The 23,645-nt window shown below is 36.3% G+C and overlaps 1 protein-coding gene across 1 annotated transcript in view; it reads right to left on the bottom strand.

Annotated features, from left to right (window-relative positions):
* The window catches only part of LOC128208447 (regulator of G-protein signaling 6-like), a 72,555-nt gene that overhangs the window by 41,513 nt on the left and 7,397 nt on the right, over positions 1–23,645 (bottom strand). Inside the window, exons 4-7 of the mRNA XM_052912033.1 lie at positions 14,584–14,635; positions 13,545–13,609; positions 566–642; positions 75–156 (exon numbers count right to left, since the gene is read on the bottom strand). Coding sequence (XP_052767993.1) covers positions 75–156; positions 566–642; positions 13,545–13,609; positions 14,584–14,635 — 276 coding nt within the window. The remainder of the gene's footprint in view (positions 1–74; positions 157–565; positions 643–13,544; positions 13,610–14,583; positions 14,636–23,645) is intronic.

Below are 23,645 nucleotides of genomic sequence, written 5' to 3' on the forward strand. Positions count from 1 at the left end.
GCAAAGCTGCATCAAATTTTGCTCTACCTTATTTCATAGCTAACCCAAGCAAAATGACAGAAGTGTTTAGATACCGGCGGTCTGAACACTCTCCAGAATGCCCGCTCCTGTAGGTCGTGCACCATCTTGTCATCTCGTCGCATTGCCTTCACCTGACTGCAACAAACAAATAGGCACTCAATTAGGGACAAGAAGTTGATTCATAGTACTTGGTGATTCAGATATAAATAGAGTGGGCATAAAACCATGCTTGTTGATCAATTATTGTTTACTTTAAATAAACACAACTTTCTGACCATTTTATTTTGGTTCTTCTATTTTCAACATCTGGCAAATGTTGAAGACATGACTGCGAAAAAATGGTTTGGCTATCACATCACTGTACATGTGCAAATTATCAAGCCATAAATCAGGATCAAGGGCAGTATCTTGGTTGAGGTCACAGGGGTGAAGCCCCCTTACTGCTCCTTGGTTTGAAGCAGTTTAAGGGCCTATTATTGCAAAAATATCTGTACTACTTGTTAAGAGATTAATATATATATATTCCTTTTTAAATGAAACTTACTTCACTTGTTCATCTGCCTGTCTGCTCATAAAGCCCATTTTGTCACTGAATACAATCTGCAGCTTGCTCAAGGCATTCTATAACACAACATAACATAATATATCATACTATGATACAAATAAATAATGTGTTCTCATTTTATCTTAACATTCTTAATGGTTCCAGTAAATAATAACTATGGCAGAAAGAATGAAACAACACAGCTGCTTTATAAATAAAAAAACAGGAATACCAATGCTCCCTCCCTCCCTTAACCAACCCTCCTTAATAGAGGCCCTAATAGTAGTTAAGTAGCAATATGCCCACAAATGCCTGTCTTTAATATGCTGGTTAGTTGTAAATTCATCAAGCTGCTATACCAGTGGCATATCCTAGCTATAGATAGCCCCATGAGACCATTAAAACATTAAGCTGAAATTCAATCAATAGCTACTTTTTCGGGAACCTGAATAATTATCACTTTATTTAATCAGCTTTTGTCTTAATCAATCTTTTAAAATGTCCCAAAGAAGAACAGATGAAAAGCATACTGGCAAATGTTTATATTTTATATTGAGTGACCTTGACTTTCACACAAGGGACCTTGGACTGCTCAGTGACATGCCTCAATCTTGTAAAAATCTGGGTTAATTTGATTAAAAATCAATAGCAGGAAAAAGTAAAATTATATACATGTGCAGAATCGCATGAAATTTGATCTCCAAATTTGAACCTGTCTCTTGCACTGACATTTCATCTCACTGTGGTTAGCAACTGTGCAACAATGTTCTAAAATCCCTCTAGGCAGGATGAAGTAACAGTCTTGTCACAACATTTTAATCTAATATGCTGATCAACAGGCATAACAATTATTCCAGCCAGAGTGCCTGCAATGCTGATCATCAGACATCACAATTATTCCAGCCAGAGTGTCCTGCAACACTGATCATCAGACATTACAAATATTCAAGCCAAAGTGCCTTGCAACACTAATCATCAGACATAACAAATATTCAAGCCAAAGTGCCTTGCAACACTGATCATCAGACATAACAAATATTCAAGCCAAAGTGCCTTGCAACACTGATCATCAGACATAACAAATATTCAAGCCAAAGTGCCTTGCAACACTGATCATCAGACATTACAAATATTCAAGCCAGAGTGTCCTGCAACACTGATCATCAGAAATCACAAACATTCAAGCCAGAGTGCCTTGCAACACTGATCATCAGACATCACAAATATTCAAGCCAGAGTGTCCTGCAACACTGATCATCAGACATTACAAATATTCAAGCCAAAGTGCCTTGCAACACTAATCATCAGACATAACAAATATTCAAGCCAGAGTGTCCCGCAATGCTGATCATCAGACATTACAAATATTCAAGCCAGAGTGTCCTGCAATATTGATCATCAGACATAACAAATATTCAAGCCAGAGTGTCCTGCAATACTGATCATCAGACATTACAAATATTCAAGCCAGAGTGTCTTGCAGCACTGATCATCAGACATCACAAATATTCCTGCCAGAGTGCCTGCAACACTGATCATCAGACATTACAAATATTCAAGCCAGAGTGTCCTGCAACGCTGATCCTCAGACATTACAAATATTCAAGCCAGAGTGTCCTGCAACACTGATCATCAGACATTACAAATATTCAAGCCAGAGTGTTCTGCAACACTGATCATTGAACATAACAGATATTCAAGCCAGAGTGTCCTGCAACACTGATCATCAGACATCACAAACATTCAAGCCAGAGTGTCCTGCAATGCTGAGCATCGGACATAACAAATATTCAAGCCAAAGTGTCCTGCAAAGCTGATAATTGGACATAAGTAATATTCAAGCCAAAGTGCCCTGCAACGCTGATCATCAAATTCAAATATTCAAGCCAGAGTGTCCTGCAATGCTGATCATTTAACATAACAAATATTCCAGCCAGAGTGTCCTGCAATACTGATCATTAAACATAACAAATATTCAAGCCAGAGTGTCCTGCAACGCTGATCATCAGACATTACAAACATTCAAGCCAGAGTGTCCTGCAACACTGATCATTGAACATAACAAATATTCAAGCCAGAGTGTCCTGCAACACTGATCATCAGACATTACAAACATTGAAGCCAGAGTGTCCTGCAACGCTGATCATCAGACATTACAAACATTCAAGCCAGAGTGTCCTGCAACACTGATCATTGAACATAACAAATATTCAAGCCAGAGTGCCCTGCAATGCTGATCATCAGACATTACAAATATTCAAGCCAGAGTGTCCTGCAATACTGATCATTAAACATAACAAATATTCAAGCCAGAGTGCCCTGCAATGCTGATCATCAGACATTACAAATATTCAAGCCAGAGTGTCCTGCAACGCTGATCATCAGACATCACAAATATTCAAGCCAGAGTGTCCTGCAACGATGATCATCAGACATTACAAACATTCAAGCCAGTGTCCTGCAACACTGATCATTGAACATAACAGATATTCAAGCCAGAGTGTCCTGCGACACTGATCATCAGACATTACAAACATTCAAGCCAGAGTGCCCTGCAACGCTGATCATCAGACATTACAAACATTCAAGCCAAAGTGCCTTGCAACACTAATCATCAGACATAACAAATATTCAAGCCAAAGTGCCTTGCAACACTGATCATCAGACATAACAAATATTCAAGCCAAAGTGCCTTGCAACACTGATCATCAGACATAACAAATATTCAAGCCAAAGTGCCTTGCAACACTGATCATCAGACATCACAAATATTCAAGCCAGAGTGTCCTGCAACACTGATCATCAGACATTACAAATATTCAAGCCAAAGTGCCTTGCAACACTGATCATCAGACAAAACAAATATTCAAGCCAGAGTGTCCCGCAATGCTGATCATCAGACATTACAAATATTCAAGCCAGAGTGTCCTGCAATATTGATCATCAGACATAACAAATATTCAAGCCAGAGTGTCCTGCAATACTGATCATCAGACATTACAAATATTCAAGCCAGAGTGTCTTGCAGCACTGATCATCAGACATCACAAATATTCCTGCCAGAGTGCCTGCAACACTGATCATCAGACATTACAAATATTCAAGCCAGAGTGTCCTGCAACGCTGATCCTCAGACATTACAAATATTCAAGCCAGAGTGTCCTGCAACACTGATCATCAGACATTACAAATATTCAAGCCAGAGTGTTCTGCAACACTGATCATTGAACATAACAGATATTCAAGCCAGAGTGTCCTGCAACACTGATCATCAGACATCACAAACATTCAAGCCAGAGTGTCCTGCAATGCTGAGCATCGGACATAACAAATATTCAAGCCAAAGTGTCCTGCAAAGCTGATAATTGGACATAAGTAATATTCAAGCCAAAGTGCCCTGCAACGCTGATCATCAAATACAAATATTCAAGCCAGAGTGTCCTGCAATGCTGATCATTTAACATAACAAATATTCCAGCCAGAGTGTCCTGCAATACTGATCATTAAACATAACAAATATTCAAGCCAGAGTGTCCTGCAACGCTGATCATCAGACATTACAAACATTCAAGCCAGAGTGTCCTGCAACACTGATCATTGAACATAACAAATATTCAAGCCAGAGTGTCCTGCAACACTGATCATCAGACATTACAAACATTGAAGCCAGAGTGTCCTGCAACGCTGATCATCAGACATTACAAACATTCAAGCCAGAGTGTCCTGCAACACTGATCATTGAACATAACAAATATTCAAGCCAGAGTGCCCTGCAATGCTGATCATCAGACATTACAAATATTCAAGCCAGAGTGTCCTGCAATACTGATCATTAAACATAACAAATATTCAAGCCAGAGTGCCCTGCAATGCTGATCATCAGACATTACAAATATTCAAGCCAGAGTGTCCTGCAACGCTGATCATCAGACATCACAAATATTCAAGCCAGAGTGTCCTGCAACGATGATCATCAGACATTACAAACATTCAAGCCAGTGTCCTGCAACACTGATCATTGAACATAACAGATATTCAAGCCAGAGTGTCCTGCAACACTGATCATCAGACATTACAAACATTCAAGCCAGAGTGCCCTGCAACGCTGATCATCAGACATTACAAACATTCAAGCCAGAGTGTCCTGCAACACTGATCATTGAACATAACAGATATTCAAGCCAGAGTGTCCTGCAACACTGATCATCAGACATTACAAACATTCAAGCCAGAGTGCCCTGCAACGCTGATCATCAGACATTACAAACATTCAAGCCAGAGTGCCCTGCAACGCTGATCATCAGACATTACAAACATTCAAGCCAGAGTGTCCTGCAACACTGATCATCAGACATTACAAACATTCAAGCCAGAGTGTCCTCCAACACTTATCATCAGACATTACAAACATTCAAGCCAGAGTGTCCTGCAACACTGATCATCAGACATTACAAACATTCAAGCCAGAGTGCCTTGCAACGCTGATCATCAGACATTACAAACATTCAAGCCAGAGTGTCCTGCAACACTGATCATCAGACATTACAAACATTCATGCCAGAGTGTCCTGCAACACTGATCATGAAGTATAACAAATATTAAAACCAGAGTGCCTGATACACTGATCATGAAGTATAACAAATATTCTAGCTCGAGTGTCCTGCAATACACTGATTATGGGACATAACAAATATTCAAGCCTTAAAACACTGATCATCAGACATCATAAATATGAGCCAGAGTGTCCTGCAACACTGATCATCAGACATCATAAATATGAGTCAGAGTGTCCTGCAACATTGATCATCAGAAATCACAAATATTCAAGCCAGAGTGCCTTGCATGGCTTATCATTGGACATAACAAATATTCCAGCCAGAGTGTCTTGCAAATCATGTTTATATTGTCATTAGATACAAGGGTATTATAAGTTCAATGGAAATACCTAGTTTAAGCCATCATTGAAGAAATTTGCTCAGCAAAGCTGAGGCAACAGCTGAACTAGCAACTGATGCAAGGCCAAGAAAGCACCTTATGGTCTTTCTTGGAAAGAAAAACAACCTAACAAATGTCTTTGAAATAGTCACATGATTATTTCCAATAAATGAGTCTGCTCTTAATAAATTATTTTAAATATGACTTTGAAGGATCAATTATAACTTTTAAACAGACCAAAAAGATGTTTTTGTTATGACAAACAAAGAGAAGCCTACATGAAATCTAAGCCAGTGACATTTGAACAAATGCGAACCTGGATTGTGAATGGTCAAACACACTGCTCCTGAATGTAAACTGAATAGTATGCCAAACAGATGGGAACAAAGAGCAAAGTTAGTAGAGTCATACAAAATTATGGCCTTGACCAGTCTTTTCTTGTGACAGTCTTCTTCTAGGCATTGCTGAGTTAGCACTCAGACAAGCTTTGACAACCTTTTTGCATTTAAGGTCACTGTGACCATGACCTTTGACCTTATTGTCCCTAAAATCAATAGAGGGCATCTACTGGTCAGGCCTAACCTTCATGTCAATTTCGATGACCATAGGTCAAGGAATTGTCAAGTTAACACTTGGACAAGCTTTGGTCTACTAACGGATGGACTGACCGACCGACATGTGCACAGCAATATACCCCCTCTTCTTTGAAGGGAGGCATAATAACTATAATAACAAGAGATGTTTGTCAAACATTATGCCCCCCCAGTGGGCCATGTTGGCAGGATTATTTGGACAATTGAATGAAATTTGCATAGAACGAAATGACAGCTGATTTGTCATTGCCATTGGATGCCTTTGAAGCAGTTTTAAGATTATGACCATTGAAAGTGTCAGGATAGTAGGTACAGTTTTTAAATCATGCTCAGATGATGCCTGAAATTTGCAGATAAAATATATCCTCTTAGCAGCAGGGAATAAGGAAATATGACGTAAATTTTAATGATGAATATGAGTTATGACCTTGACACTATGACCTCAAAAATCCATAGGGATCATCAACCGGCCACCCCCAACCTAAATGTGAAGTTTGGCTATGGGTGCAGGCATTCTTGAGTTATCACACTGACAAGCTTTTTGCGTTCAAGGACACTGTGACCTTTGACCCCTAAAATAAAAAGGGGTCGTCTACTGGTCAGGTCTATGTGACCTTTATCTTAGGCCTGATGACTCCTAAAATCCATAGGGGTCATCTACTGGTCATGCCCATCCTCCATGTCAAGTTTGATGATCATAGGTCCAGGCATTGTTGAGATATCAATCAGAGAAGCTTTGTTAACCTTTTTTTGTTAAAGGTCAATGTGACCTTGGCCTTTGGCCTGATGTCCCCTAAAACCAATAGGGGTCATCTATTGGTCAGGGCTAATTTTGATGACCATAGGTCCAGGAATTGCCGAGTTTGTGTTCAAGGTCACTGTGACCTTGACTTTTGACCCTAAACCCCTAAAATCAAAAGGGGTCATTTACTGGTCAGACCCAACCTCCAAGCCAAGTTTTAGGGCCATGGGTGCAGGCATTGTCAAGTTATCACTCAGACAACCTTTTAGCATTTAAGGTCACTGTGACCTTGACCTTTGACCCAATTACCCCTTAAATCAATAGGTATCATCTACTGGTCAAGCTCAGCCTTCATGTCAGTTTGATAACCATAGGTCTAGGCATTGTTGAGTTATCACTCAGACAAGGTTTGACAACCTTTTACCATTACATGTAACTGTGACTTTGACCATTGACCCGATGAGCCCCAAAATCAATAGGGGTTATCTACTGGTCAGGCCCAACCTTTATGTAAAGTGTGATGCTCATATGTCCAGAAATTGTAGAGTTATCACTTAGACAAGCTTTGGTCTACCGACGGACCGACATGTCTTCGAAGGGGGACATAATTATCATTGTGACAAAGTACCAGTATATACCACTGTCATTATTCTTTAGGGGATATATTTGTACAAATTCTTTAGTTCACTCTTTCTTAAGGTTTTGGGTTTAAGGCCTTCTTTAAAATTCAAACATCATTTCCTGTATAACGTTATTCTATACATCACATCAACAATGTAAGGTCTAAAAATGAAACAAGAATTTCTTTGAAAGGCCTTGCAGGCAGAAACATTAATTAAGAGTTAACTTAACGAAATATTTTATAGTTTGACAAACATAAATATTTTCCATTTCTTTAATGGCAAGTGCAATCAAGGGTGAGGCCCAGTATTCCAAAATTTGTAATTATGCAAATAGGTATGTCTGAATCACATCCAAGATGCAGTAACTATTACTGGCATAAGCAAGCTCTATTTCCGTTGCTGCTCACTTACAACTCAATACCATGCAAACTTGAAGTATAAAGCTATCAAGTGTCTTGAAATAATCTGCTCTCGGGTATCAATATCCACTTTGCAATAACAAGACATGCTTTTCATGTACAATCAATCAGAAACAAGAACTCCATAGCTAAATTAATATTGACAAAGGCTCACTGTGTCCATTCTGTTAATTATTACTTACACAATGAGAACTTTCATGACATTGCCTTCTGTGCAACTCCAAGGCACTCAGCTCCAATGAAGCTATGATTCGTTTCTTTTAATTAAGCAAAACCTACTTATGAAGCTCAAATAAAGTTTGATCAAAATCTGATTGAAAGTGACAAAGCTACAGCTGGAACAAGGTTTTTTCCTATGAAAACCCTAACTGGTTGGACTAACTGAGGGACTAATAAACTTACAGTCAAACTATCTTATGTTTCTCTTGTGAAACATTTAAAATTAAAGAATACATTGACCTATTCCTGCCCATACAACATGTACAAATGCTTCAATAAACAGCCCAACAGAGAGAATGATTTTGTTCTATATTTTATATCCAATATCTGAGCCTAATTACAAGAGATTCTGATCAGTATTTTCAATACTTGATTGATGTTGCTACAGATTACATGAAGTGCAAACCATTTATTGCTAATGTCAAATACAACTTGGCATTAAACAGCAAAGGTGCTAGGCATTTAATAACGAAATCAATATGTAATAATCTCATAAACATTAAACAGACCTTGCAGATTGGGAATAAATGGAGTTGGTCAGATATAGATGTGTTACCAAAATAGAAATACCTTTATTGCTCCAGATCAAACACAGAGCTATCAATACATAATTTTCAAACATGACACATCAATACTTCCATAAGAATCCAACAACATAAAAGAGGTAATGAACAAAATCAAATAACATGAATTTGAATTAATTTGGACCTTAAAAATATCATTCATTTTTTTTCACTGAAGACAACCATGTCAAAATTAGCTTAGACCTAACCCTATCATTGGTGAAATGCTTGTAGTGCAGGTTCAAAACCTAAATTTTACTTTACAATTTGTTTTAACTTATTTCTATATGATAGATATGAAATTTGGACTTGAGACCAACAAACATTATGTGGGTCATCTTCTGGTCATGGCCAACCTTAATACAAGTATGAATTTCCTGTGTCCAAGTATGAAGCTCCTGGGTCCAAGTATTCTTTAGTTATTGAGCAGAGGTGACAAACAAATCTGACCAACAAATCTTTTTTCACTTGAAGGTCACTGTAATCTTGACCTAAAAATCAATACAGGTCATCTTCTAATCATGACCAAATAGCATACAAAGTATTATGGCCTGGGACCAATCTTTCATAAGTTATTGAGCAAAAAGAAATTTTTCACCTTAAGGTTCCTGCGACCTTGACCTCTGACCGTAAAATCAATTGGAGTCATCCACTGCCATGACCAACAGGCATACCAAGTATGAAATTCCTGGGGCTACCTTGATCATTAACCTACTGATCCCCAAATGATCTAAATAGCAGTCATCTTGTATTCTTGACCAATTGGATGCAAGCGTTCTATAGTTATTGAGCGGAAACCATTTTTCAGCGCAAGGTCACCGCCAACATATCGCTTTTCACCTGAAGGTTACCACGACATTGAACTTTGTGCAACTGATCTCAAAATCAATAGGGGGCATCAACTGGTCATGACCAACTCCATTACTTAGTCATACATGTGATAATTTCTGGGGTCGATTCTGGGACACTCGTCGTAATGTCAACGCATACTAGGGTGTCCCCCCCCCCCCCTCATTTTTAACGTCAGGAAAATGTACCTATTTTGACTGCCAAGACGTTTTTTTTTACTTGACATGGTTTGTTTTTTTCTGCATTTTCTTGAAAAAATAAAACCACCAGATATTTTCCCAGACTTTAAATGAAGTCCTAACCAGGAGGATATGCAGTCTTCTTTCGGTTTCATCAAAACAGGAAATAAACAACTTACGGGCACCTGTTTTCCCACGCTTTTGAGAACATGCATTACAAAATATTTATTTTTTCATCACATTTAAAACGTTTGCAATTTATGACACACAATATTTTCCAGACAATCAAGAAGATTTTCCAGTCACACAACGATAGTTCGAAAAAAAGTTCAAAACACTAAAATTCCTTATGGACGCGTAAGTTGTTTAAAGTATAACGACGTATCGACTTTGAAATTTGAATGGAATATGGGATGTTTTCCGTGTTTTAATTTTGTTTTTTTACTCATTTTGTCACTTTCTTTGAACTTACCTTCATGCTCGTTTGTTGGTAAAATGTGTGAAAAATATCAATTCATCAATTAAAAGCTATCATAAAACCAAACAAATCCATATGAAAACAATGAATTTGTATACAAGAACCCTCCACGACTCGTTAAGCACAGCAATAGGCCAATAGATCAATTATCGGGTGATTGACGATGACCTCAACGACACACGTACCAATTAACGGATTAGTGTCAACATGTCCTGTGTTTTACGACCAGTGTCCCGGACAGGCAAAATAGCTGACTTACATTGGTAAAATTAAGATAATCGATTCTGAGATTTTTTTTTTCTTTTTTTTTAATTTATGACTTTCCGGGACAAACATGCACGCTCCGTGACTCCGTGACAGAGATACAATTTTCGAGATAATCCCGGACGTCCGGGATGTTATCACATGTATGACTATGTATGAAGTTCATGGACCAAATGGTTATTCAGTTATTGTACGAAAACTGTTTTTTCACCTCAAGGTTACTGCGACCTTGACCTTTGACCTATTGATCTTACCTACTGCAATTTACAAACTGACTGACTGACGGACAGGGCAAAAACAATATGTGTCCCCAAAAAGGCGGGGAGACATAATAAAGGTTGTGTGCACATATTGAAGAAAAACAGAGCATCATAATGATGCAATGCTTAAGAATTATGAGTCCTGAGAAAAAGCAATGAGTTAAGGACTTGGGATGCACAGCAAATTCATAGCTGCCAAATAGAAATGAAAGGATTGGTTGAATGCTTGATGCTACTGGATTGGTCAGTGATTAGTTAAGACTTCTGTTATATTTTTCAAGAATGATGGCAATATTGATCAAAGTAACATTTTTCCTATATATGTAAGAGGATGAAAAAGTCTGGTATGGGTGTTAATTATGTGATGGTAAATAGCTAACAATAGCACTGCAAACAAATACATAGGCTTGCCATTTCTATACTTTAAATAATGTAAACTACATGTATGTGTACAACCTAAGGGTTCAATGAGATAGGGTTTTAGTTAAAGGGTTAAAGGAGGGTGCTGCACCTTGCCCTTTTTGTTTGCACCCCTCTGCCCCCATGGAGACCTGTATGTGCACCCTTCTGTCTTTAAAGTATTAAATGTTTTAGATAATCAAACATTTCCTTTGTTTTGTTTAAAAGCTTAAAAATACATACAAACTTAATATATCTGGAAGTTAAAACCTAAAACTACTTCAACTAAACACATTTCTAACATATTTTGTCAAATTTATAATATTTAGGTTCTTCAAAGCCCAATTCAATGTGCCCTTTACACTCTTAGCACCCTGTCCTTTTCTGCAGCACCCTGTCCTTTTTTGCAGCACCCTGTCCTTATTTTGCAGCACATGCCCTTTTTAAATCCTAGCTACAGCCCTGGTAAGAGTTTGGTAAACATTACTGTATGTGTATGTGTATTCATATGTATGAGCTACTTTTTGTTTTTAATATCATCCAGGTGTGTACACATTGTCAACTTTAGAATGACATGTATAATAGCCAAAGAAAAGTGATTTTAAAATTAAACATTGCAAACGACTCCCATGTAGCTACACATACAGGTACACGTAAACATCATGTTTCCCAACCTCTCTCATACTGACTCCTGTTAGAACATGTCTAATCCATTTACCTTCTGGTATATAGATATATAATTTCCAAGCACTGAATATAATTAAAAGATTTGGCAACAATTAAAAAAAAATATGTTTGACTTTCCAAAATGTCGTTTTTTAGTTTTTGTTTTTTAATGTTTTTACAACCACTTAGTTCCGTAATAAAATGTGATCAATGGTCAGCCTAAAAAACCTTTTGGGTTACAAGTTTTTAGTTGGTCCGGAAACACCAAACAAACTATCTATTATTTCTGACCTATCAACAAATATGTGTCTAAAAAATGTGCTTCTCATCATCCTAAAAACAAACTTATTTATTTCAGCTTGAATTGTATTAATCTTATTGTTAAGGATGTCATTGTAAGCTTCAATAGGAGGAAATATATAATACCTATAATATATTAACTTTTAACCCCAAAAATCATTTTGGAATACCTGTTAATATTCTTCAAGCCCATGCCTCTATTTGTATAATATACCTTTCCATATTCTTCTAACCCATGCTTCTGTTTGTATAATATACCTGTTCATATTCTTCTAACCCATGCTTCTGTTTGAAAGCCATACCTGTTCATATTTTTCTAACCCATGCTTCTGTTTGTAAACCATAACTGTTCATATACTTCTAACCCTTGCTTCTGTTTGTAAACCATACCTGTTCATATTCTTCTAGCACATGCTTCTGTTTGTAAACCATACCTGTACATATTCTTCTAGCACATGCTTCTGTTTGTAAACCATACCTGATCATATTCTTCTAGCACATGCTTCTGTTTGTAAACCATAACTGATCATATTCTTCTAGCACATGCTTCTGTTTGTAAACCATAACTGTTCATATTCTTCTATCACATGCTTCTGTTTGTAAACCATATCTGATCATATTCTTCTAGCACATGCTTCTGTTTGTAAACCATACCTGTTCGTATACTTCTAACCCTTGCTTCTGTTTGTAAACCATACCTGTTCGTATTCTTCTAGCACATGCTTCTGTTTGTAAACCATACCTGTTCATATTCTTCTAGCACATGCTTCTGTTTGTAAACCATACCTGATCATATTCTTCTAGCACATGCTTCTGTTTGTAAACCATACCTGATCATATTCTTCTAGCACATGCTTCTGTTTGTAAACCATAACTGATCATATTCTTCTAGCACATGCTTCTGTTTGTAAACCATACCTGTTCATATTCTTCTAGCACATGCTTCTGTTTGTAAACCATACCTGTTCATATTCTTCTAGCACATGCTTCTGTTTGTAAACCATACCTGATCATATTCTTCTAGCACATGCTTCTGTTTGTAAACCATATCTGATCATATTCTTCTAGCACATGCTTCTGTTTGTAAACCATACCTGTTCATATACTTCTAACCCTTGCTTCTGTTTGTAAACCATACCTGTTCATATTCTTCTAGCACATGCTTCTTTTTGTAAACCATACTTGTTCATATGCTTCTAACCCATGCTTCTGTTTGTAAACCATACCTGATCATATTCTTCTAGCACATGCTTCTGTTTGTAAACCATATCTGTTCATATTCTTCTAGCACATGCTTCTTTTTGTAAACCATACTTGTTCATATGCTTCTAACCCATGCTTCTGTTTGTAAACCATACCTGATCATATTCTTCTAGCACATGCTTCTTTTTGTAAACCATACCTGTTCATATGCTTCTAACCCATGCTTCTGTTTGTAAACCATACCTGTTCATATGCTTCTAACCCATGCTTCTTTTTGTAAACCATACCTGTTCATATTCTTCTAGCCCATGCTTCTGTTTGTTCCTCTTACTTCTCTTTATTAAGTATATAACTGAAATAAATACAAATAAATGGTAAGACAATATACCAAATGGATATCACTCCAACAGAAATGGTAGCAACCTATTATTCTATAATATTTCAATCCTATTTAAAATGTTTAAGGTATTCTTCCTTTCCAATAAGTTTAAGACAAGGGGCTGATTTGTGTTAATGTCATCATTGTTTATTTTCAAATCTTTGCTGCTCTGGTAACTTAATGATACACAAGTCTTGTGGTCTGTAGTTTGAGACACCTGTTCCGGTGTACTTGTTTCGTTTAAATATATAATAAATTCATGTTTAAAAGTAAACAACAATCAAAATCATGTCCAGGTCCCTTTTAATTGTCAAAATAGTGACACAATACACTAGATTGTGAAAGCCAGATTTTTTAAAACAAGTATTATTATGCATCTAAATGTAAAAGTGCCAGAAAAGGGGCATAAGACACTGCTTACCTTGACTTCAATGCTAAAATGCACCATTAACAGAAATTTACAACAGTAATAAACAAAACGTCTGAGGAATTCTAATTTGTTCTCAGAATTATGCTAATCATTTGGGAATTTTGAATGGGGTGAAACTTTGGTAAAGTAAATGAGCTGATTGACTGAGCCATGAATGCTCCCACCTGTTAGTTAGTTTAAACATATTCATTTTACTATGATTGTGAAACAAGTTATTACTTATTATATTAATCACTCTTGTTCACACAAATTTAGGTGAGAGTGTGGTCTTGTGTTGTGGGGGAAACCGGAGAATCCAGAGAAAACCCACTTGTCCGGCTTGGTGACCACTAACCAAAATCACATGTGCCAAAGCCGGGAATCCAACCAGGGTGAGAAGCAAGTGCGCTTACTACCACGCTAACCGGACAGAAGTCTACACGGTCTAGCACCGAATACTTCATAATCATAATTTTAATAATCTCCAATTATCTTTTAAGCACAGAAAGATTCATTTCCATAAAACAAAAGAACTTACTATATTTTTCATTAGAGAGTTTTAGGTTCTTCGAGGGCCAATAATATGGGCTCTGAAAAAGAAAACAAGTTTATATTGATATGAATAGGCACTATGCATGAATTTCCAGTCAAATAATACAGATTTTATGAGGAAAATTCTCTGTCACAACGTCTAGTTACTCAAGAGGTTGTCTCCTCAAAGGTCTGTGTGGGAGTCTTCGAACACTAATGCTTATTCAAGGAAGTCCTTGTACACCGTTTCTCAAGTTTTATTCACAAGCTGGATAACCAACATTTATTTAGAACATACAATGGATAGTCCACAGATATTACTTAAAAATGATTCTCTTAGGAGGTCCTAACCATACTAGATTCTAGACTGATGAAAGCAAGTAACAATTTTAACAAGAAAGCTTTAGAACAAACATGGAATACCAAAGAGCATATTATTGTAACAACATATTTTAAGACATTCCCTTAATGTATGTATAAAAGCAATATGTGTCAATTGATAAACAATCATTCTTTGAATTTTGAAGGGATTACAAGAAAATAAAGCAGGAAGGATTTAATAATAGAACAAAGGTAGTTAAGATAAAATGAAGCCAAATATGAACCTACAAGATTAATATAAACTGTTATAAATTATTCAACAAACATCTTTATAAAAGCAGTCTGGAAACAGATTGTTAAATAATCAATAATAAAATGTACATGTTGTATTTTAACAACATGTCCAAAAGTAAACACTATTTTGTAAATCAGTTTTTAAGAGGGTTCTGGCAAAGTTAGATCATAAAACAGATAATGTGAAAAACATGGCCACAAGTACTGACTAGGTATTTTGAACATTTCACCACATGACCCATAAATGCACTTATCCTAGGTTTGTAGAAGCAATATTCTGATCAAGTTTTATGAAGACTAAAGAGGAAAATGAGGCCTCTTGAGTGTTCCGATAAAAAAGATTACTTAAAGTTGGCAAGGCTAGATATGATAAGAATTAGCTCCCAGAGCTTTTTTCAGCAACTATACATAAGGACTTCCGATAAAAAAGATTACTTAAAGTTGGCAAGGCAAGATATCTTAAGAATTAGCTCCCAGTGCTTTTCTCAGCAACCATACACAAGGACTGTCAACATTTGATCAAGAGACTTACTTTTTTACCCACGATGACCCATATTCAGATTTGCAATTTTGTAATTTTGTAATTTATAAATGAGTTGAATATACTGTTTATAATCAATATAATTGAATAACATTAATGTATGTAATAACTTTTGTTTAAAAAAATGCTTCCCAAGTTCTCTTGCTAAAATAGTAAACCGGCAAGGTCGTAACAAGAGCCGTCGTAAGACAGCACTCGACCACGCCGCTTTGACTTAGAATACAAAAACGATCTAATAATACCAAGTTTGGTCTCTTTATGTCAAACCTAACTAAAATTATTTGATACATAAGGTGACTTTGATGCTGCCCTCCCATCAGCCCGCCCAAACAATAATGCAAGTCATTCAAATAACCTGATTTCCCATTATGAAAATGTGGTTAAGAATATACAAATATGCCTTTCAAAGGAAATCAAAACAAGAGGCCCAAAAGGGCCTATGCTCTACTGGCGTGGCTTTTGTGGTCATATCAATCCAGAGCATGTATGTATGGGTAAAAGACAACAGACATATAGTTTATGTTTTGTGTTTGGGTTACCTGAAAACGTAGCACGTTCAACATCTGAGCCCAGAAAGTATTGTAAGCAGATTAGTTGCATGAACTATTTTAATATGTGCCAAGTAAAAGTCATCTGACAAAAAAAAAATTCTGTAGTTTTAAAAGTTAAAAAAAGTTGGTCAAAAGGTCAAAGTCAAGGGCATCCTAGGACAACATTGATCAATTTGAACAAACATTCACAATAAATTGTGCTGAGATGGATGCACGAACACACAAAAAGATTTTTAAACCTTCCCAGATTTATGTTTACCAAACCTGTGAACCCTGGGTGTGGCCAGTAATGACACCAGGTGCATAACTTAAACATTCACAACCAATTTTGTTAAGATGAATGCACAAACTACAGAACTTAAAGCTAAAAAATGGCCTTTGGGCTTTCAACAAGAACAAGGCAGAGTAATTCACAAAATCAACTGCAGAAGGAAAAAGCTATTAAAATTGTCTCTCAAAATCCTAGACTTGCAAATTGTCTCCCTTAACTCTAGACTTGAATTCACATGTACATGTAAACTTGGCTAAAAATAGAATTCGCTCATGCAGACCTGGCTAAAAATAGAAAGCATTTCTTTAAAACTTTCATGGCCCATAATCTGGGCATTCATGGGCGGATCTGGTTGGTTTTCAAAAGGAACCGAGCTCTAATGGATATCTAGATACTGTACAAGTTTCATTGAGATACAATCAAAACTGAAGATTGTATCGTGTTCACAACCAATTGTTTACACAATAGCATTTTTTTATACTATCAAGGGCCATAATCTGGGCATGCATGGGCGGATCTGGCTGATTTTCGAAAGGAACCAAGCTCTAATGGATATTTAGATACTGTACAAGTTTCATCGAGATACAATCAAAACTGAAGACTGTATCGAGTTCACAAGCAATTGTTTACAGACGCACGGACGCACGGATGCACATACTACGTACACATTACCATCGCATAAGCTTAATGGAATGCTGCATATAATGACATAGAGTATAGATTGTCATGTCCGGGCTGTAACTTTCCCTTGTATGGACAGATTTTAAAATAACTTGCCACATGTGTTCGGCATACCAAGACGAAGTGTCGCGTGCAAGACCCGTGTCCCTATTTCTTAGGTCAAGGTCACACTTAGTGTTTATTCACAATGGAATGCTGCATATAAGGACATAGAGTATAGGTTGTCGTGTCTGGGCTGTAACTTTCCCTTGTATGGACAGATTTTAAAATAACTTGCCACATGTGTTCGGCATACCAAGACGACGTGTCGGGTGCAAGACCCGTGTCCCTACCTCTTAGGTCAAGGTCACACTTAGTGTTTATTCACAATGGAATGCTGCATATAAGGACATAGAGTAGAGTATAGGTTGTCGTATCCTGGCTGTAACTTTCCCTTATATGGACAGATTTTAAAATAACTTGCCACATGTGTTCGACATACCAAAACGACGTGTCGCATGCAAAAAACGTGTCCCTACCTCTAAGGTCAAGGTCACACTTAGGTGTTTATTCACAATGGAGTGCTGCTTATAAGGATACAGAGTATTGATTGTTATGTCCGGGCTGTAACTTTTTCTTGTATGGACAGATTTTAAAATAACTTGCCACATGTGTTCGACATACCAAGACGACGTGTCACGTGCAAGACCCCTGTCCCTACATCTAAGGTGAAAGATACACTTAGTGTTTATTCACAATGGAATGTTGAATATAAGGACATAAGAATGTAGGTTGTCAAGTATGGGTATAGCCATATGTATTTGTTTGATCTTTAACTTTTCATGTACTGACCTTGTTCATAGGTCAATGTCACATTCGGGGGCATTCGTCACATACTGTGACAACTCTTGTTTATTTATGTTTTTGATAGGGCCTGTTGAAGGGACTTAAGACACCAGATGGTCCAAAAATATGGAAAATACAGTATTTCCTCAAAAAAAGCCTAGAATTGTCAATGGGCCTACTATGAAGCCAATTTGACATGATTAAAACAATAAACGCTACATTTATGTGACTGTCTCAGCTAAGTTTCCCCATTCAAAAATAGCGCATAATGGTTTTCAAAGTAAAAAAAAAAAATGTTGGGCTGTTTCTACATTGATTCATAGCAGTTTTCTACTTCATTTATTGCAATGTCCGTTCTTCGGGAAAGCCATAAAGTGTGTATATTAAGCATGTGAAAGGCACGTGATGAGTGCATATAAATATACTGATGCTATTTATAAACTTATTAAGGACACTGTTTTTTTATTGTTCGTTAAACAAACCCGCCGCGCAAAAAAAATGCAATTTCAGAAAAAAAAAATTGGAAATCCTAATCTTTTTATTCTCTCCTCCCCAATATTACCCTTCGATTAAAATAAAATGTCGGGGAAAGAAAGACAACTCCTTCCAAATAAACCTTACATCGTTTCTATAGCCAGTCTATAAGTCATCCAATCCTAAGCGCAGATTTTTGTATCCAGACGTATGATTGGACAACAACACTCGAAGAAACATGGCAGACTGGTTACAGTCAAGCTATTTCTCGGACAGCAAACAATAAACTCATTTATTAAACAAGAGCTGTCATAGAGACAGCGCGCTCGACTATTCCGCCGTGTATGGTTTAAAAAAAGTTTGGCGAAACATGCATGGATCACTGTTAGATTAGATTTCAATGCAATACATGATGTGCTGAGATATTTACATAAATTGAATTTGAAAATATTTAAGGTGGTACGCAAACTTTAACCTAAATTCTAAGTTGAAAAAGGGGCATAATTTTGTCAAATGCTTAATACAGTGACCTTCTCCTGTGTACAGGTTGGGGGCATGATGGTGAACAAGTGTGAGAAGTTTCAAAGCCAGATGTCAATGGACTTTGAAAATATTTGAGGTGATCGCAAACTTTAACCTAAATTCTAAGAAGAAAAAGGGGCATAATTTTGTCAAAATGCTTGATAGAGTTACCTACTCATGTGTACAGGTTGAGGGCATGATGGTGAACAGGCATGCAAAGTTTCAAAGCCAGATGTCAATGGACTTTGAAAATATTTGAGGTGGAACGCAAACTTTTACGTAAATTCTAAGTAGAAAAGGGGCATAACTTTTTCAAAATGCTTGATAGAGTTACCTCCTCCTGTGTTCAGGTTAGGGCATGATGGTGAACACGCGTGCAAAGTTTCAAAGCCATATGTCAATGGACTTTGAAAATATTTGAGGAGGTACGCAAACTTTAACGCAAATTCTAAGTAGAAAAAGGGGCATAATTCTGTCAAAATGCTTGCTAGAGTTACCTCCTCCTGAGTACAGGTTGGGGGCATGATGGTGAACAAGCGTGCAAACTTTCAAAGCCATATGTCAATGGACTTTGAAAATATATAAGGTGGTACGCAAACTTTAACATAAGTGGTTTCGCCGATGCCGACGCTCGGGTGTCTAGGATAGCTCTCCTTATTCTTCAAAAAGTCGAGCTAAAAAAATGAAAATGATACTGTCTCCGATATTATTAACACAAGCATTCCCTCTAATACACTTGTAAAGAATGTATGTGGATATGGAACAGCTGGAAATGCAAGTAAACATAAAGGCAGATTGTTATACCAAATGGCATGCCGGGCTCCGTGTTGATACAAATCACGGTCAAATTCATTGTCCGACTCAGAGTTACAGATTAGATAAATACGCAATTAAAATCATAGAAAACCCAATTGTTTTAAAATCGATGAGTTACAAAACGCATAAGAAAAGGCAAAATACGCAATTAATTTGAAAGGATGCGTCAAGAATTAAAAATGAAAGTTGGAAACTCATTTTGTCTTATTTGCCAAAGTTGATTAGATTAATGTATTTCATGTAAAAATAGAAAATGTTTTCTGCAATTGGCCGATCATTTTTCGGAAGCAAGCCGGAAATAATCGAAGACCTCGGGGTTTGTCTAAAGACGCCTTCAGTTGATAAACACGTAAATTTGATGGTAAACAATTATAGATGGATGCAGGCGGAAACTCACATGTTATTTTCAACTTTTCCTGTCTCGACAGATTTTGACCAAGCCAGACCATTTTCAATTTCAAAAAGTGTAAAAAAATTGGTCCGAAATTATCTAACTTTTTTTATAATTTCGGTCCAAAAATGTCAGTAAAATTTTTAGAAATTGTAATACACAAACATTCTTGGGTCATTCACACATTCAAAATTACCCCCAATAAAAGTGTCCTAGATACCATCAGACCAATGCGACCAGCTGCTTTTTCCGCAATGCTGAACACTAGATATCTGTTACGCGTGCAATCGGTCCTAATACGTGTAGTGGTAGGTCGAAGAAGACACAATTAAACATATTATGTGCTTGCAGCTATCCTGATTAATAGTTAAAATCGGTCCATATTTTCACACGGCAATATGCTATGTCATCGTTGATCATTACATGATATATCCGTTTGTTGATAACCAAACTGTTAAATTTAAATTGTAATAACAGGGCTCATCCTATCAGGCGACTTAGGCGATTAAGTCGCCCTGCCCGCGGCGACTTTGCTACTTTCTAAGATCAAAGCAAAGTCAACTTCGCCGACTTTTTCTGAGATAAAGAATTTCTGTGTAGAATGAGCCCTGAATATAGTAGAATTGTTGGTTAAAAACAGTTTTAAAGATAAATGCAATTGTCATTGTTAATCCCCGAAAGCGACGCGCTTGATTAACTACAGAGTCTGAAAGCTGAGTGCGCCGCTTACGTCATTTTAATCCACAGCAATGAAAAAAATCCCACCGGCCGCAGTTAATTACGATCACAGTCATTCTTGTTAGAGACGCCGCAAAACTCGATGAGAATCTCATTTTAATTCAGCTAATGTTTCAATGACTATCTCAATCTGCTATGATGGCTCTAGAGCTATTACGAATTGCCACATCGCGAAAAAATATTGACAGAATACACGTCGCGAAAATGTGTGACATTTCTATGTTATCAGACTTTTGAACAGTTTTGGAGGTTCCAAACTTTTAGAAGCCCTGCTGCCAACCCAGTCAAACTTATTAACTTCTTATCTAAACCGAACATCATCATCGGAAATAGTTGGTGAAATATAAGAAACAATAATTTTTGGTACACTAAAACAAATTCATTTATTGTGTTAAGGCCACAACAAATTGATCATTTGTTCTACAGATTTTGCCAAAAAAAGTAGGAGCGAGCGAGCGAAAAAAGAAAAAAAGTTTATTTCTTACCAAATTTATTATACAATTTTGTCAAGAAATGCTTTTTAATTGCAAATATAGGTTCTCAGTTATAAATGAAAAGGTTTTGATTGTATCACATGAAAATCTGTCTCAATATTTAACAAATGGCAATAAAATCCAGTGCTTTTCTGTTAACTTGAATTTGAACGTGGAGAAAAAGAAAATAGAGGAAATTCAGAAGTGAAAAAAATAAAAAAATATGTACGGCCAAATTGTATGTGCGGGCGCAAAAAAAAAGGTATTTTTTATTGTTTTTTTCGTTTTTCGAATTTTAGGTGCGACAAATCCGACGAACAAATGATCAATTTGTTGTGGCCTAAGTCTTATTTAGTATTCACTATTGATATTTTAATGCCATAGCTAATCTAGTCAATGTGAGTTGTGAGTTTTTGTCATAATGATATACTTTGTATATGTCATGCAAGTTGTGCACTCACTTATTTTTATTTATAAAGTTGTTACCAGTAATTGTTTCAAATCACACTTAAAATAATTGTTCATTTTTGTAACTCAATTGAAATCAAAATGATGGGGAAATAGAAACTTGAAATACCGTACTCATTTATAATGACTATGAGATACCCAATCATTTTCAAAAGTGTGGCGTAATACTCTATCATATTGGAAAACTTATCTGTAACTCTGTAAATTGTCATCGACGTTCTGTCAAAAACAAAAGAAGAAAACATGCCACCTAAAATGACTGTCAGTTTATTTGATATATAATGATGTCCACAATGTAAAAGTATTATTCAGGCAGTTTTTGACTCTTGACTTAATGTTTTTATTTGTGCCAGTGTCATGGACCTATTATATTCCGTAATTGTGCAATTCCAAAGAATACGCTGCACATAATAAGTCCAAAATAGTTATTTTGCTGTGTATAAAACTTGGAAGAAAAGTGTGCCCTGGTTTGGGATTCGAACCCACAACCACCGGAGCACTAGCATGGCCATCTAATAACATGATTCTGACTCATGGTTTGGTCTGAAATGGTGTTTGAAAGTCATTTTGGGACCAAATCAATTGAGCTAACTTGTGTTGAGATTGTGAACAGTGTTATGATTGTGAACAGTATCTAGTCAGTATTAACAGTCATGTGATAATTCAAATGAAACTTAAGTGTTTAATATAAAACTATTAATGTTAAGATTGAGGATTGGAAGAAAAGTATTGTTTAATATAGCATTGGAGGTAAGATTCCATCCCTGTTTGGTGTTTAAACTTTTAAATTTTTAAAAAAGTAGCTTATTAACTAATGTTTCATTTTCTACCAAAAAATAAAACAATATTTTGAAATTATATTTTTTATTTTATTTCCTCCTCCTAAAACATATTCAGTCATGGCAGTTTGTTAAACAAACAATAAAAAATAAAAGGCCTAATGGTTTTTATATGGTAGACAACCCCTGTAAATTTTGAATTGGAAAAAGGCATAAAAAGTGCCAAAGATGCTTGTGTCTTAAGCAATGTGATACATCAGTACCGGTAAGTAAGATTCAATGCAGTGTACACAATGATGTGTTTTAAAGTTTTTGACATCATCCTTTTTTCTTGCAGTTTTATTATCTGGTCTCTAATCCCTTTAAACAAATGTCATAAGGCATTTTTCATTGTCTTATGAAACAAAGAACTTAACCATTGTTTGGTGCTGAAAAAATAGTCTGAAAAATATAGTTGTGAAAATAGCAAATGCAATTTATATTTGAACAAAAAAATGAGACCGCATTTTTTTATGCAAGTGATTTTTTTTTATTGATTTTTTTTGAGTCAGTTGCTAATTAATATGGTTGTTCAGGTACCCAGAAACAAACCTTTTTTAGGCCTTAGGTGTTCATCCGCAAAGTGAAAGACTGTGGGTTTGAACCCACCAGGAGCCTGTTTTAATAACAATCTCTTAATCTGAAATTATATTTGTGTCATATTTCCATTATTTAACAGCATATTTGTGTGATTTGAACTTTAAGCCATTGGAAACAACAAACACAGAATATAGAAAACAAAAACATCAACATGTTACCATTTGTGACATTTATACATATTTAAGACTAAGATCCTTTAGTAAACCGGGCCCCAGGTGCACATAGCAATTAGTGGGAACATAATATACCAGTAGTAACAATAATAACATGCAGCAGTAATGGCCT

This window comes from Mya arenaria, chromosome 2 (assembly GCF_026914265.1).
Source record: "Mya arenaria isolate MELC-2E11 chromosome 2, ASM2691426v1".
NCBI lineage: Eukaryota > Metazoa > Mollusca > Bivalvia > Myida > Myidae > Mya > Mya arenaria.